General features: G+C 54.2%; 1 protein-coding gene across 3 annotated transcripts in view; it reads left to right on the forward strand.

The window, feature by feature from the left end:
- Positions 1-2,807, forward strand: part of HRH2 (histamine receptor H2) — a 31,044-nt gene extending 28,237 nt beyond the window's left edge. For 2 of the 3 annotated variants that reach the window (XM_081035556.1, XM_081035555.1), the window contains 2 exons: positions 200-362; positions 1,649-2,805. In XM_081035556.1, coding sequence (XP_080891682.1) covers positions 200-362; positions 1,649-2,179 — 694 coding nt within the window. In that variant the 3' untranslated portion in view covers positions 2,180-2,805. Of the gene's footprint in view, positions 1-199; positions 363-1,648 lie in introns of all 3 variants that reach the window. The other variant, XM_081035554.1, reaches the window with a different exon arrangement.
- The last annotated feature ends 13,047 nt before the right edge of the window (positions 2,808-15,854 follow it).

The following is a 15,854-nucleotide window of genomic DNA, read 5'->3' on the forward strand; positions in this document are numbered from 1 at the left end:
TGGGATTGGAAAGCAGGTCTCCAGAATGCTCTCCCCTGTGGGCTGAGGGAAGAAGTTCCTGTTGCACATGGGAGATCTGATCGCCTTCCCCTCCCTGTCCCTGGGGCGTAGCTTGGAAGGAAAGGCCAAGGCTAGGCCCTGGCCCCACGGGCCTCGCTCAGTGGTCACCTCAGCCGTGACTATGCTTGTGTGTCCTCAGGAAGCCAGCACTGTCCTGCACCATGTGCTCCAGCAACCTTCTGAGCTGCTGCAAGAGTCTGTGGGGCCTTCGGTTCCTCCAGAGACACGTGGGAGGCCCCTCGGAGGAGCAGCCACGGGAGCTGCTGGCCAAGGGGCCACGGAGGACACCGCCTGAGGAAGCGGTAAGGACACTGCCCTCCCAGGCTGTCTAGACCCAGCCCCAGGACACTGAAGATACAGCTCTCGGTCACCAAGATTTGACTCCTGGAGCCACTAAGGACCCAGCAGCCCCCAAAGCCACCGAGGATACACCCTAGCTTGTGTCTGGGGAACTCCCAGACTCACAGAGTCGGGGGTGCTCGGGCCTCCGGTGGAACAGCCTGTCTGTGCTCAGCGTTCCCAGACAGGTGCCAGGACTCCCCGGGGTCGCAAGCGCACACTGGTGCTGGCCCTGAGTCGTGAGCAGAGACAGCGGGACATTCGGGATATGTCCACGTGTGCGTGGGTGTGTACGTGCAGGAGTACACGTGCTCTCTGAGCACAGCAGAGGGTGTTGCCGTAAAGTGTTAGCCTCTCATTCCCTCGTGGATTCTGCAGATTAAGGACAAGAGAGGAAAAGAAAGGGAAGGGAAGGGAAAGGAAGGAAAGGAGCCTTTAATGAACACCTACTGTGTGTGAGGTACCTCACCTGCATGAACTCCCATAACCTTTATCACATGTGACAAGGATTACGGTCACAACTGTAGGGGTGGAAACTGAGGCTCAGGGAAATACGGGGCCTGCTCAAGGCCACTCAGCTAGAATGTGCGCCCAGCTCATATGTGGCACTCGAAAAGTAGCTGTTGAATGAATGAATGAATGAATGAATGAATGAATGAACGAATGAACAAATGGGAGGGTGGGTGAAAAGCCAGGCCTCCAGCCCATGCTCTTGACAAAATAGTACGCTGCCTCTCAGGAGAGGGGTCCCTGAGGCTCAGACCCACAGCCTGGGGTGGGGGGACCCTCATGCAGCTTTTCGTCAACAAGAATTGGTGTGGACTGGACTTGCTGGGGAAAGTGTACGGGGTGTCAGGGATGGGGAGGTGGTTTTGGGGACACAATAGATGTGAGTGGGGAGGTGGACCCCATGGCCTCCTCTGCTGGATGTGTGACCTTGGGTGAGTCAGGAGACCACCCTGAGCGGCTCTTTACTCCTCTGTCCTATTCATGGGGTGTTGCAGAGACCCCAGGAGGTGGGAGTGGTGAGGGTGTCCATGGACTCTCCTCTCCGGCCACGGCCCCTCCCTGAGCCCACTCTTCCCCTCGTTCCAAGGCCCCTTCTGGGCTCCCCTTCCCTGCGCACCCATGCCTTTTCAGTCCCTCTGGCCCCCAGCTCCCCAGACGTCAGTGTGGCTGTCCCCGAGCCTTGTCTTCTCACTGTGGTTTCTTCCCCTCTGCGGCCTCACCCGCACCCTCGACACTGAAGTTCCCTGGAGACTTATCTCAGGAGATTGGTCATAGATTTGTCGCTGGGGCCAGGCTCCTTCTGGGAGCTTTCCGCCCACTGCTGCCTACACAGTGCCCCCATCTTGGGGTGCGAACGAAGGCACCTCACTTTTGGCATGACCACGACTGCCCCTGGACCTCGTCCCTGCACCTGCTTCTCTCCCAGGATGCCCTTCTCAGAGATAATCCTGCTCTTGGCTTCCAAGGCCGAGGGTCAGTCTGGGCATTCTCTCCACCTGCCCTGTCGTCACTCCGTCCCACTGCCCTCCCCTCAGTAAGGACCATGGAGACAGCCCTGCACACTCCCCACTCACTTCCCTCCAGCCCACGGTGGGCCGTGCAAAGGGCAAACCTGCTCACGTCACACGAGGAAACCTTCCTGGCACGGCCCCTGGTTTGTGTGGCTGGTTTGTCTCGCCGATGCTTCCAGCGACCAGGCCAGGCACAGAGTTGTGTCCACGACTTGCAATGCTCTTTCTGCCCTTTCGCCACAGGATCTGCGCCGAAATAGCACTTCTTGAGGAAGTCTTCCCTGGCCCTCCCTAGTAGGCCCGGCCCCCGACACCCTCCCCCCAGCTGTCCTCGGAAGCCGTGGGCAGGGTAATCCATAGCCACCTGTGATTTCCGGGCCCCCATCCATCTCCCCCACTCAGGAGGTCATGGATCCTGCCTGTCTGTTGACCACTGTCTAACCCCTAGAAGACCATCTAGCACACAGTAGGAGCTTTAAGCAGCTTCTCTGCCAATACACCCGAAAGCATGATTTGCCCTGATGGCCCCAGAGGTACTCAGTCTCTTGGTGGGGCTCCTCCTGGAAGCCCAGAATCTCCTTCTCGGAAGTTTTCCCAGGAGTCTGAGGCAGGTAAGTGTCTAAGTCATGGCCAAGTAGGTGGACGCGCAAGACTGGCCTGGCTGATCACAGACTCAGATGGTCAGGGCTGAGGGCAAAGGCCACACGCCACCTGCCACTGCAGCAGCTCCTTCGGGTCTCTTTCCTGCCGCTGCCCTTCTGGGGGCCCTCTGGAGCCTCTGCAGGTTGCAAAAATGGGGCACAGGCTGCCTAGAGGAGGAGCATCTGTGGTTAGCCCCACGTTCATGTTCCATGTTACTATCGTATTCCAATAAAGCTATCAAAGCAGATGCTGCCTTGCAGTTTTATTTTCTAACTTCCTGGTGAGGAAATACTCCCCAAACTTCATCATACGGTGTGTCTTAATTTAGAAAAAAGAGTTATAATAAAATGCTGGGGTAAAGACTAAGTTGGAAAGTTCTCAGGAATCTAGGTTTCACCGTAAAACACCACAGCAGAAACAGGGCGGGCTGGTTGACAGAATCAGGCCTCGGTCCTGCAGCTGGTGAGCTGGGTACGCGGTAGGTGCCCGGTAAATGTTTGCGGAAGGGAATGTTTCTGAAGTGGTCCGCTTCAGAGAGGCTTTTGTGAAGTGGGAGAAAAAGGCATCTTTAAAATGGGAAACTATCAATCAAAGTCCGCAGTCGAGAGTAGGTAGGTGAGGTGCGGTTAGGAAATCAGGTCAAGGAAAATGCATGGATTCTGTGCAAGGACTGAATCACAAAGGGAAATGCAGGGAGGGAGCTGACCAGAGTCAAGATCACTGTCTGAATTGTGGTGTCACTGGTGAGCAGGGTCCCCTGGGATGGGCGGGAGGCGGCTGCCCGCGCCTGTGGCCTCCTGGACTCCAGCCTCCAGAAGATGCACACAGACACACTGTGACGAATTCCCACAGGAGGCAGCGAGAAGGGTGTGGACACCACAGCCCAAGCTTCCAGGAACCGACCTGCCCCAAACGGTTTCCATGTATTTCAGGGAAGCAAAGACAAAGCTGTGTGAAAGGAGACTTGGGAAACATGGAAGCAGCAGATCAATTGAGTCAATAGATGGTATTAAGCAGGTCTATGGAGACGGGAAAATGACAAAGTGTCCCCTGAATTATAACCTGGGTGCCATGAATGTTGAGGCAGGTTTTAGGCAACCAGCCAGAGCTGGAAGCCTGGGCACTATAATTTCCAGAATCCTGCTCCAACAGGTTTAGACAGCACCAATGGGAAGAGGAAGAGAAGCAAAACCACTGCTGCTACGTAGGCACAGGGGGGTGGGCAGAGGGGCAGGAGCCTGGCACTGGCGGGACTCAGGGAGGCAGAGCTGCCTCAGGAAAGCTGGCCCATCCCACGAGGAAGGAATGGAAAGGTCTCCATCGAGAGGAGGCTAAGATGATGAGGTCTGTGTTAGGAAAAGATCACTCAGACTCCAGTTGGGAAAATGGACGGGGGAGCAGTGGGTGGAGGCGGAGTGAGCAGCCCCACCGCAGCGGAGGGTCACTGCCACATCTTCTTAGGACCTACTCTAAACTCTACTGTGGACCTCGGGCTACGTGCTGGGATCCCAAGGCAATTAGACCCTTCAAGCTCTCCAGAGAGACGGGCTTGTACCTAAACATTACCGGGAATCAGGGAAAACCTGGGACACGGGGGCCAGAGCTGAAGTCACCAAGACCGGCGGGGAGCACGCTGCAGTGTGTGACGACGTGAGCTTCTAAAGGGAGCCGCTTCTGGCACAAACGGGCCGGCCTGTTTACACTCAGGGCAGAAGCATGGTGGGTGGCAGGGGGTGCTGGGCAGCCTGGATTGAGGGGATCCGTTTGGAATCCCACCTCAGCGAAGTGGCCCACAGTTCACCTTCCCTTAGCCCAGGACCCTCGACCTGGTCCTCAGGTCTAGCTTTGGAGGAGAGTTTATCGTCTTCATTGTCCACCTGAGGGCGCTCTTTCTAGGACATTCAAACAGGAAATGACAGCGAGGACACACATCTCCCACCAGAATTCCCAGATCCCACCAGAATTCCCAGCATTGCATTGATAACTCAGGAAGCTTCAAAATCACTAACAGCCGCAGGGTGATGGGGGAGCCCCCTTGCCCGCCAGCCAGAGGTCACTGCAGATGGTGTCACGTCCCCGACCTCCCCACTGAGTCACACACTACCGCTGCTCTCACGGCCAGAGCTCCGCCTGGCTGGACCACGTCCCTCACGCCCTGGGCACTGCCGAAGCTCTCCTGTGCCCACTAGACCTGGTAGGGGTCCAAACGAAACAGGGCCCAGAGGGTAGAGGTGGAGAGGGTGGGAGGAGAGTGAAGAAGAAAAAGCAGAGATAATGTGAACAGCTCCTCTTCACTGACGGTCCTCTGCGGCGCTCAAGAGAGACTCGAAGGGCCTCGGTCCTCAGGAAGGGTCTTCAGGGCGAACCCAGCCCCCACCTCCTGGCAGCACCCAGGGTCACGCCTTGCTGTGGCTTTCCTGGGCCCCTAACTACCTTTCCAGTCCCCATTCTCTCCTCCTCTCATAGGTCTCGCCACCTCACTGCACCTCCAAAGACACCCCTGAGTGAGTAGACGGTGGTGTCTGGCTGGCTTTCAAATCCAGCTGTGTAAACAGGTTACTTCACCTCCTTGCACACCCCTCATGAGATGGGGGTAATTCCAGGATCTCACAGGATTGTTGGAGGATTCTAAGAGGTCATGCCTGCAAGTTCTTAGCACAGTGCAATGAAAGGGCTCGCACACTAGTCACGCTCAGGAAACACGGCTGCCAAGATGCAAGTCTAAGCACGCTTCGGCTTGAACACCTGTGTGGCTCCCATCACTTGTGCATGCTGACCAGGCTCCTGGGCTTGACAGCCCCAGCCCTGCCTGATCTAAGCCCGGCTATCCCTGCACGCTCCCAGGAGGATGGGGGTTCCAGCCATGAGACGCACTCGTGCTATTCCGAATGGCTTTGCACTCTTCTTTCGTCAGTTCCGAGCCTCCAAAATGCCAAGCCCTGGCAGGTTACCCCTTCCCCAAGGCTGGGGAAATCTCACATCCTGACCTCAGTCCAGGATGTGAGACCCAGTCAGGGCTGCTCTGGACACCCAATGTCCCATAGTGCTTTAGGGACGGAGCTCATTCTCAGTTTACTCTAAGCTCTTCTCCCAACGACCCAGGGCACATCTGATGTGGGGGTCTGAGCCAGACAGGGCAGACACCGTTCTCTCCGACCCTCATTTTCTCATCCATGGCCGACGCACATGTTTCTTTTTGCTATTTATAGCCTAAATGGCCTTTTCAAGAAGAGGTCCTTTATTGTGACGTGGGTGCCCTGTGTTCTGTGCAGTACCTGGATGAATCTGAAAATGCACTCATCTGCACGATGCAAGGAGAACGATTTGCGATTCCTGAGGCACCGTCTGGGGTAGCAGAGGGTGAGGAGGAGGGATGGTAAAAGGGGAAAAGTCAAGAGCCACTAAATGGAGGCCATGCGCATTCCCCAGAATGACACTGTGTGGAAAAGGGGAAGCAGGTGTTCGTTTTCTAGCTGTGTGCACTGATGTGATGTAAACCCTTCTCCCCACCTCTCCGCCTACACACAGATCTCTGGGAGAATCCACTGCACTCATGCATATGTCATATGCGTGGCTTTGGGGGAGTCTGGGCGGGGTGGCATTTCCCAGCTGGGCCCACATGGAACACAATGGAAGGGGGCGTAGAGGAGGCAGGTGCCCAGAGGCGGAGAATCGGAGCCCTTCGGACAGTGCCCAGGCTCAGGGAAGGCTGTGGACGTCCCAGAGGGCAGGCAATGGCTGGGATCAAACCAAACTTGTGCAGCTCTCAAGGGCCGCGGAGGCCAGATGCCATTTTGGTTATACGGGGTTAATAACATCTACTTTGTAGGTGGCAGTAAGGATTAAAATAAATAATGAACAAAAGCATCTGATGGACACATAGGGACAATTATTTGAGGTGGATTTTCTTTACGGTTATCTCCAGAAAATGTCTCCACTGAAACACATCACTAACGGTAGGCCCAGCCCGAGCGGAATTATGGTTTGAGCCAGCCAGTAGGGAGCCCTGAAACATGATAGAGATAAACCACACATATGTGTCCTTTGGCTTCCAGAACCATTCTTCTCTCATCGCTGGCAAAACGTGCACTGGCCACTGCGTTTCAACAAAGTAAATGGCATCCTCTTACGGAATTTTTAAATCTTTGTGCTGTCGCTTCTCTGTTGTTTTAATTGAGATATAATTCATATACCATGAAATCTACCCTTTTAAAGTATACAGTTCAGTACTTTTTAGTATATTCATGAAGTTGTACAGGCATCACCTCTAATTCCAGAACATTTGCATCATCCCCAAAAGAACCCTCATGGGCAGTCACGCCCCCAGCGTCTGAAAACCACTCATCTCCTTCCTGTCTCCATGGATTCACCTGTTCTGGACATTGGGCCATATGCACGCGCAGTCAGAGCAAGCTTGGATCCCAGCATGGCTTTTGCTGAAATTCAGAAGCACAATCGTTCCTGCTGCTTATCAATAACAAATGTATTACCTAAAATTAAAGTTCTTGACTATGCCTCCCACTGAGCCATTTGATTTGCAGATGCCCCAAAAGCAACCTAAGGAAGGAACAATAACCACCCCAAAATGAGGAATGTTTGGCTGAGTGTTTTCAGAACACTAACTCCCCTGGGGCCAGGGACATGCAGTAGTAAGTGGATTTCCTTCTGTAGATAGTTTTGATTAACAGAAAACTCCGTTTCCCCCTGACTCTACTGAATAAATGGTGAGCCAAGATTGAAAGACATAGATTTGAAGGGTGCCACGCGACCCGCCTGCCAGGGTACCCAGGCGCCTAGGTCCAGCCCTGACCCTGGCAAGGACTTGCTCAGAAAAGCTCTTTTCTGTTGTTAAGAACATCCTTCCAAAACTTGGCAGTGAGGCTAGCGGGTGACGGCACGTCCTCGGCCAGGACTATCTGATTTTCTAGAGGAAATGATGGACCGTTTACTGTTGATCGGGGACCAGACTCTGTCAAGTTACATGTTCCCTTGTAGAAGATTGATAAGTTGCAAGTGGTTTTCTTTCGGCCAAGTAGAAATGCAAAGGATTTCAGCTCAGGAGGAAAGATAACACCAAATGTTACAGTGACTGCCCGGTAGGAGACTGGCCAGTTTTGTGTCTAACTTGTTAGCCTTATTTCAAGATTCTTCCTCTCCAGGTATATTGTTGTCTCTCAGATACTCTACGATCCTTTTCGTTCCCTCATGAGTGGGTTAAGTTAATCTCTGTCATGTGTTGACCATACAGTTATATGAGTCATGCTTTTGATCGTTTGAAAATTATGCTTTGACGACATTGTGGGCTTCTTTCTAACCACAGCCAGTGGGCAGGGATGCCCCCTGCTGGCAGGGTCATTCTCTCCATTAGACACGGTATAAGCACAAGCTTCTCCAAGACCTAAAAAGATATTTGGGACCTGAAAAAACATTCAGAGCTTCCAAAATATAAAAAGAAAACTGCAAATTTTAAAAAAATGAATACATGCTTAGTAAATGTCTACAAAACACAACATTTTAAATGTCTACAAGGTATATCTTGTCAACCATTGCTTAGCTCGTGATTATTTAAAAATTACTTTTAAGATGGGATATTCTCAGTGGTCACAACTGATGTTGGGGACCCTCAAGACAAAAGGGGAAAAATATTTTGTGTGGCAGTTTCACTGAATGTAAAACAGAACTAAAAATAGTTGTTAGGGACGTTCTCTTGGAGGGGCAGTAGTCCCACCTTTCCTATTTCTGAGATGAGATTGATTGTAGGCCACAGAAACCTAGGTCCACTGCAGAGCCCACCTGGGCTCCCCAGGATCTGGTAAGAGAGGGTAGGTACAATTCATGCCCTCCCCTAACTTCCTGTGTCACCAAGACACTATGCCAGTCTCTGTGGTCCCTTGCCATGCTTCAGGGCCACTGGGGTAAGCGGGGTCCATCTGGGCAACAGGAGACCACTTCCCCTTTGGCACAACCCACCAAACTTCATGGGAAATGTACTAATCAGGTCTCCTCTACCACCTGGTGACAACAGTCAACCAACTGGTTTGGCGTCACCGAATCCTTACTGCAGCACTAAAAAATACTAGAACTGTCCTAGGGTTGAGTTGTCTTCCAGGTAACCTATGCACGCTTTCGTATCCATGGTAACCCTTTGGGGCAAAGAAGAGGTTTGACAGAGACTTCACATCTCCATGTCAGCAAGGTCACAAACTATGTTTTAGAAGATCCTAATAATCTAGAAATATCGATTGTGATCCCCCATCTTGCTAGTAAAGTATAAAATAGCATTTGCTGTTTCAAGCACAAGAGACTCTGAACCAGACCCAAATCACTCTTCTCACCATAGGGTAGGATGAAGGCTCCTTCTTCACTTCCCTAAAACTGTGGGCAGACCCAGCATGTCACTGTAGACAAAGCCAAGTTCTATTTTGATGCAAGATGAGAGGAGAAAGCAAATATGCAAACTGTGGGTCTCAAGGTTTTTACTAAGGACCCTTACTCCTCGCTCAGCCTCCAAACCCTAAGATCTGAATTCTGGCTCCAGTTCAAGTTCTAAGGGAACCTGGGGGTCTATTTCTTATTCATTTGTACCTCAGTCTCCCCATCTGTGGAATGGGACTGGTCATTAGTGTAGGATCAAGTCAGGACGGAACCAGACAATGTGACAAAGTACCCAGAACCTACAGGTACCTGATAAATAGTCCACAATTTTAAAGTAAATGACTATTTTACGTGTCACCAAATAAAGATAGTAAAGGTTTCCAGGTTTAAAAAAAACAAAACTGTAGTTTGATGTTTGCTGAAGGTCCTTTCTTACAGATATGCTAATCTGGGAGGATTTACTCCACATCTTACCAGCATATTAAACTATTTTCAGACCCTGCCTAAAAATGACTCTAGTAGAGTTGAACTCAATTGCAGCTCACCAGCTCGCTTAATATTATTGCTTGTAGAATATGATTACATATAAACAGTGATCGGTTTTGATTTTGAAGTCTTATTGTCATATTCTGGAATCAACCTTCTCTCTCTCTCTCTCTCTCTCTCTCTCTCTCTCTCGCTCTCGCTCTCGCTCTCGCTCTTGCTCTTTCTTTCTTTTTGTAAAGTGTAGGCAAAAGTTAGACGGGTGGGGAGGGAGTTGGGTTAAAAACTTGTGAGAAAGAGAGGAAGTCCTGGGCTGGAAGTTATAAACTACAGCAATGCCCATCGAGAGCATTTGTGGGGTTGTTTAAACACCTGCCCCAAATTAAATAAAATGTGACTTTCAAAAAATTGGAAAAGACTGAAAACCCTTTACTTGGCAAGATCAGGTCCATCCGTCTTCCTCAAACCAGCGGTCTCCGCAGACAAAAGTGACATCATTGGAAGAAAATGGCGTTTTAGCAGTGAGGCACACTGCTGAGCTGACGGCCGCCTTTCGTCCTATCCATTTGCCCTGTGTGTCTCGTGCCATGGCAGGCAGCTGTCAGTCATGTGGCCCCAATCCGTGAGCACCCGCTCACTATTTCAGTTTCCCCTTTGTGGGCTCTTCCTGTCCTGTGTGGAGCACAAGCACTGCATTCTCCAGCCTCCTTGCCCCTTGGGTGTGGACACGAGACTTAGAGTGGCCCCGTCACAGGCAGGCAGCACCTCTGATGTAAAAAGGAGCCCCGCAGAAAGTACAGGGCTGTCTCGGCAGCTGTGCCTTAGCCTGGTGGGCAGACACAGCACAGATGCCCACCACACGGCTCAGCCACCAATCTGTGAGCTTCCTCAGAGCCTCTGAGCTTACAGGTCTCTTCCTGCTTAACCCCAGCGCCTGGCATGTAATCGGTCCTCGGTGAATTCTAACCGCGTGAGGGCCTGTTGAACGCAAAGCTCTGCTGTGTACAGGCCTTCGAGAGCCCGTATGCTGGGAGAGAAGCACGGCGTCTGCTCTGAGGTATGTCTTCCCCACTAACGGGAAGGCAGGACTGTGTCCTCCCAATCCGTGCTTGCCAGGGCCTGCCAAGTTTGTCCCAGCATGGGCCCCAATGCCCCCTGGACTGGCATTGGTTAATCCCCTCTCTGCCTGCCTGTCTCTCTGAGGTTGCTTTTGTTCAGGCATAGCCATGGGGGGATGAGGGGGCTCACCCATCTGAGAAGGTTGGAACAAGGGGCTCCCTACCCTCAGACCCAGGCAAGGAGGCCCCCCGCTGTGGCTCCTTTGGAAAACCCTGCCCCGGGTCTCCAGCTGCACCCCAGTGTCAGGAATCCATAGGGGCAAGAGCATGTGCCCACCAATGCCCACTTTTCCCTTCTGAACCTCACTTGGAACCCTGCATTTCCTTGGCCGAATGGTGCTGATGCCCAGTTCTAGGGCCTGAGCGAGTCTCTTCCCCACATCCAACCTCCATGCTGACCATGTGCGTGGCTGGACCCAGGGGCGGCAACTTACAGGGGAATGTGGATGGAGTTTTACCCGTGGGCGTGTAAGAGAGCCAGGGAGGATGGGACGGAGCCAGGCTGGGAACATAAGGGGCTGGCCTCGGGCATGGTCCCGCTCTCTCTCCGACCATGTCCTGGAGCAGGGCGCCAAGGACCCCAAAAATTTTATATCTGAACCTGACCTTCCAGGTAGTTTTCAAAGTATACTATGTCGAGGTCAAACAACAAAACCTATTTAATGCATTAGGTTGGTGCAAAAGTAATCGCACTTATTTTTAACCTTTTAAATTGCAATTACTTTTGCACCAACCTAATAGGAGTGCCTTTGCAGACAAGTTCCCTGTTGCTATGTAAGGAATTACCCCAACACTCAGAAGCTTACAACAACACATATTAACTGTGTCCCCGTGTCTAGGGTCAGGAATCTGGGGCCTGCTGAGCTGGGTTTTCTGCTTCATGGACTGCAGTCCAGGTGTTGGCCCAGGGTCGAGAGTCACCTCTGAAGGCTCGACTAGGGAAGGGCTGGCTGCCAGGCATGCTCAGCGGCTGTGGGCAGCGTCTGCTTCTCGCAGACTACGATCAGCTCCTTGCTGCGTGGGCCTCCCCTGGGGGCAGCTGACCCCATCCAAGTGTCAAGCCAGAGGCAATAGAGAGCTTGCTAGCAAACCAGAAGTTGCCATCTCTCGTACTTTACTGTGGAAGTGACACCCCTCACCTTTGTCATATTCTACTGGTTAGAAGCAAGTTACTCGGCCAGGTCACACTCAAGGGGAGAGCACAAAGCACCCCCTTGCCGTGCCCCATATGTCCCACCCCAAGCATCCAGCAGGACCCAAATGCTTCCCCCTGAGCCAAGCCCAGGGCTGTGTGTGATCGCTTGCACCCAGGAGCCCAGCCTGCCCAGGGCACCACCTTGGACCCTGGACGGATGAGCAAACCCCAATTCAGAGGAGCTCCCATGAAGGACAGAAATTACCACCTCCAGTTCCAATTACCAGCTGAGCTAATTGCAAAAGTAATTGCAATTGAAGGGTCTAATTACCAGACTGGGCCAGAGAAGCGCCTTCTCCCCGCCTTTGGGGAGGCTCCTGTTGCCTCCTAGGGGCTGTAGACACAGGGGAATCCCATTTTTGGGGAACACGTCTGGTCTGTGTCCCAGAGACCAGATTGCCAGAGACAAGCCTCCCTCCTCCCCCCAGATAAGTCTTCCCAGCCCTGACAGTGGCCCCTCTCTGGACCACTGCCACAAGTGCCGAGAAATCCGAGCAATGGGCTCTTCCCGCGGGCATCGGGGTCCCGGCCACCTCCCTGCCCTTCCCTCGCCCACGTGTCTCTACATTAGGCACGGTCAGCCCTGTCTGGCTGGAGCTGCCCTCAGAACAGGCCTCCTGCCCGTGTGCAGCCCCAGCCTTGGGATTCCACAGCCCATCTGCAGGACCCATCCCTGGCCCCCAGGCCTGCAGAGCACATCCTGCCCAGAAGCCCAGCCTGGCCTGGCCCTACGTGAGCCCCGCACACAGCACACTGTGGAGAGACTGAAGGTCAACGAAGGGGGCCACAGAGCCTGCCCTCCCCTACCTGACAGCAGCTCCAGCTGCCTCCTGCCCTCTGTTAGGCACCCTCCAACTCCCTCTCCACACCCCCAAAACAGCTGTCCTTGGGCCTAGCCATGCACACCCTGTCTGAGTGGTCCACCCTCGGACAGTGGAGCCTGAGCAAGGTTTGTGCAGAGCATGGAACCAGGTCCCAATCCCCCAGGGTGTGATCTGGGTGGGGGCTGAGGTGGCTCCAGTGGGCCCATGACGCCTCACCGGTGGGGAGCAAAGCAGCTGGGGGCCAGGACAGGGTCCTCCAAAGCCTGCAGACCAAGGCAGGCAGGGATCCTCCCCCCTGGGTCTGCGCGTGAACTGGAAGGACCCCTTGTTCTGCAGGAAACTTTCTAACTCAGGAGTGGCCTGGCCATGGTCCTGCTCAGAACCCTCAACGAGGCCCCGCTGGCCCAGGATCGAGGCCACACCTCCTAGCTGGCCCACCTGCCACTCTGCCTCTGTCATTTTATCCTCTGCTGTCCCCCACATTCTCACTCACCCCGCCTTGGCTCCTCCTTTGTCTGGTCAGAGCCAGGTTTGGGGGCGCCCCTGAAGCTTACACAATTTGGGGTGGATATCCTGAAGGAAAGAGCACAAAACTGCAACAGGAAGTCAGAGCCCTGGAAAGTGAGGGCCCCTGAAACGTCGGGCCCTTAGCTGCACCCCTCTCCTTTCTGGTCCCCGGCTCCTTTCTGATGCTTGCCCCACCTGTTACCTTCCTCGACCAGCCCTTCCCCACCCCTCCCCCCTTCCCCACTCCTGCCTGGTTCAGGGCTCCCAGGAAGCCCTGTGGGTGGCTTCGCCATGCCCACGTCTCCCTGCATCGTGGGCGTCTACCTGAGGGACTGGGGGTTCCCTGAGGGCAAGTGCTGTGCTGAGTCACCGGCATTTCCATCTGGGGTGCACCCGTGTCTCTAGAGACATGTGGAAGAAATGAACGCATGGACACTTTTCCCGCGAGTAAGCACACACACGAGCATCTGCTATCTGTTCTAGAAGGCTTACACATTCCGCTGTCCCAAAGCAGGGGCTGCTCCACCACGAAGGTGTCCTGGACCCCCCCCCCCCACAGCTCGTGGCCAGAAGGCTCCACGCTCCCACTCCTGGGGCGGCGGGCGCGGGGCGGCCACCAGGGGGCAGTGCGGGAACACGGACGCGCACCCACCCGCGAGGACCCACCCGCGAGGACCCGGAGCCAAAGCCGCTCCCCGCAGAAGGCCCCTGGGCCCAGAGTCCCCGCGACTCCTCGGCACGGTTTCACCGAAGAGAACCAGCTGGGGAGTCCGGCAGATCCAGGCCCAATTTTACCACTTCCACTCTGACTGTCAATGTAGGCAAATTCCTTCCTGGCCCTGAGCCACAGTCCTCTGACCTGCAGAGCTGATGTGATGCCCTCAGGAGCCTCTGGAAATGGGAAACTGCCAAACGCAGGCTGATTAGTGCTTAATTCATTAGTAACCAATTCTCTCTGTCCACTGTCTGATTCCACACGATGTCACGTTAACCCGACTTTCGCTTTAGGGGGAACATGATGACAATACCAACCCCGTAGAAAGGTCATTAGAAGCCCTGATTTACTCTCTGTTAAAGACATGAGCAGTTCATTGATTTTTTTTAAGGGACACGAGAGGAAACAGGAGCGAACGTTTCTGGGCACCAATTGAATTAGCAGTTGGGACTTTGTTCCCTGGGGACTGTGGACTCAGTGGCGTCCTGGCCCTGGCCCCTGGCCCCGAACTGTCCCCGCCCCTGCCCGCAGACTGCACGCCCCTCCAGACTGCAGGGACACTGACGCCTCTCCGGACCCCAGCGCCTAGCACAGGGGCTGGCACACAGTCGGTGCTCAATAAATGCGCACTGCCCGGCTCTGCGGGCAGCTTTGGGAAATCCTGTCTTCCCATCGCCAGTTGGGGTGCTGTCTGCGTCCTCAGGAGTCCGTGGCTGGGAGCCATGTATCCTACCTGGGGGAGCCGAATCTACTGGAATGTCAGGTAGCTGACACAAGTGAAGGGAAAGCTGGGGGGCTGAGCTCAGCAGATGCGGGGGACAGAACTCTCCCCCTCTGTCATGTTGCCACTGTGATGAATGGCAAGAGGTGAAGAATGACCTCTGATCCTCTCTGCCTCTGATTCAAAACCCCTGGAGGAAAGCCACCTCCCTGGCATGGCATGGCTGGAGAACACGCGACACTTTGATGGCCAGCCCCAGGATACCCTACCCACAGGGCAAGTCCCCCAGCAAAGGAGCAGGGAGGCTGGGCGACCAAAATCAACCAAAGTCCATGACACCATCCAATACAGCAAGTTCGGGCTGGGGCTCCAGCCCCTGTCACCCCGGCAGGTCCCTGGACACAGGCCTGCAGCGTGGAGCAGGGAGAGGTGGGGATGTGGGGGGACCAGGAAGGTTCCTCCTTCAGTGTATCAGCGTCCGGCCCATGGAGCACAGGGCAGAGTGAGAGTGAGACAGGCCCTCCGTGCACACAGAAGTTCTGCAGTTCATGGGCCAGAACTCAGCACTCAGCCCGCGGCCTCGTCTAACCATACGGGAGGCAAGAAGCAGCAAGAAGAGAAAAGTGACCGGGGTAACAGCCAACAGTCACGTTCAACCTCATCTTTGGCGGGGGTTTCTCTCTGACCCCCTCCCCCACCTGCCCAGTGGTGCTTCTATTGTCATTCATTCATTCAACAAACATTTGCTTAGCACCTACTGTTGGCCCTATGAGGGGAACAGGTGATGAATCAGACACTGTTGCTGTCCTCTGAGCTCACAGCCTAATGGCCAGACCAAAAACACTGCAGTTACACCCCAGCGTATTCCAGCTGATGGGAGTGTGCAAGGAAGGGGGCTGACAAAGTGTGGCTGGAGTACCTGGAAGGCTTCTCCAGGGAGAAGACACTGAAGCTGAGACTGGGGTGTGTGGCCGTTGTCCCCACGGAGGAGGGAAGTTCACATGAGTCCTAGGGAGTGACAGGTCCCCACACAGCCCAGCCTGCCTTGTGGGGTGGGGCTGAGAGGGGCAGACCTGAATCGTACCCTCTGTCCGTCAGTGGGGGGCCCTGGGAAGATGGTTCTCTCTAGGTGAGGGAGGGGGGCCAGGGTGGAGCAAGGCGCAGAAGGTGACATATTAGGTACTGAGGGGTATATTCGTTTCCCAGGGCTGCTCTAACCAACGGCCACAAACTTAACGGCTCAAAACAACCCAAATTTACCATCTGACCATCCTGGAGGTCAGCAGTCCAAAATGGGTCTCAAGGAAGCTCAAGGGGAGAACAGGCTGCCCGGCCCTCCCAGCAACTAGAGGCTG

The sequence above is a fragment of the Rhinolophus hipposideros genome (assembly GCF_964194185.1).
Source record: "Rhinolophus hipposideros genome assembly, chromosome: 23".
NCBI lineage: Eukaryota > Metazoa > Chordata > Mammalia > Chiroptera > Rhinolophidae > Rhinolophus > Rhinolophus hipposideros.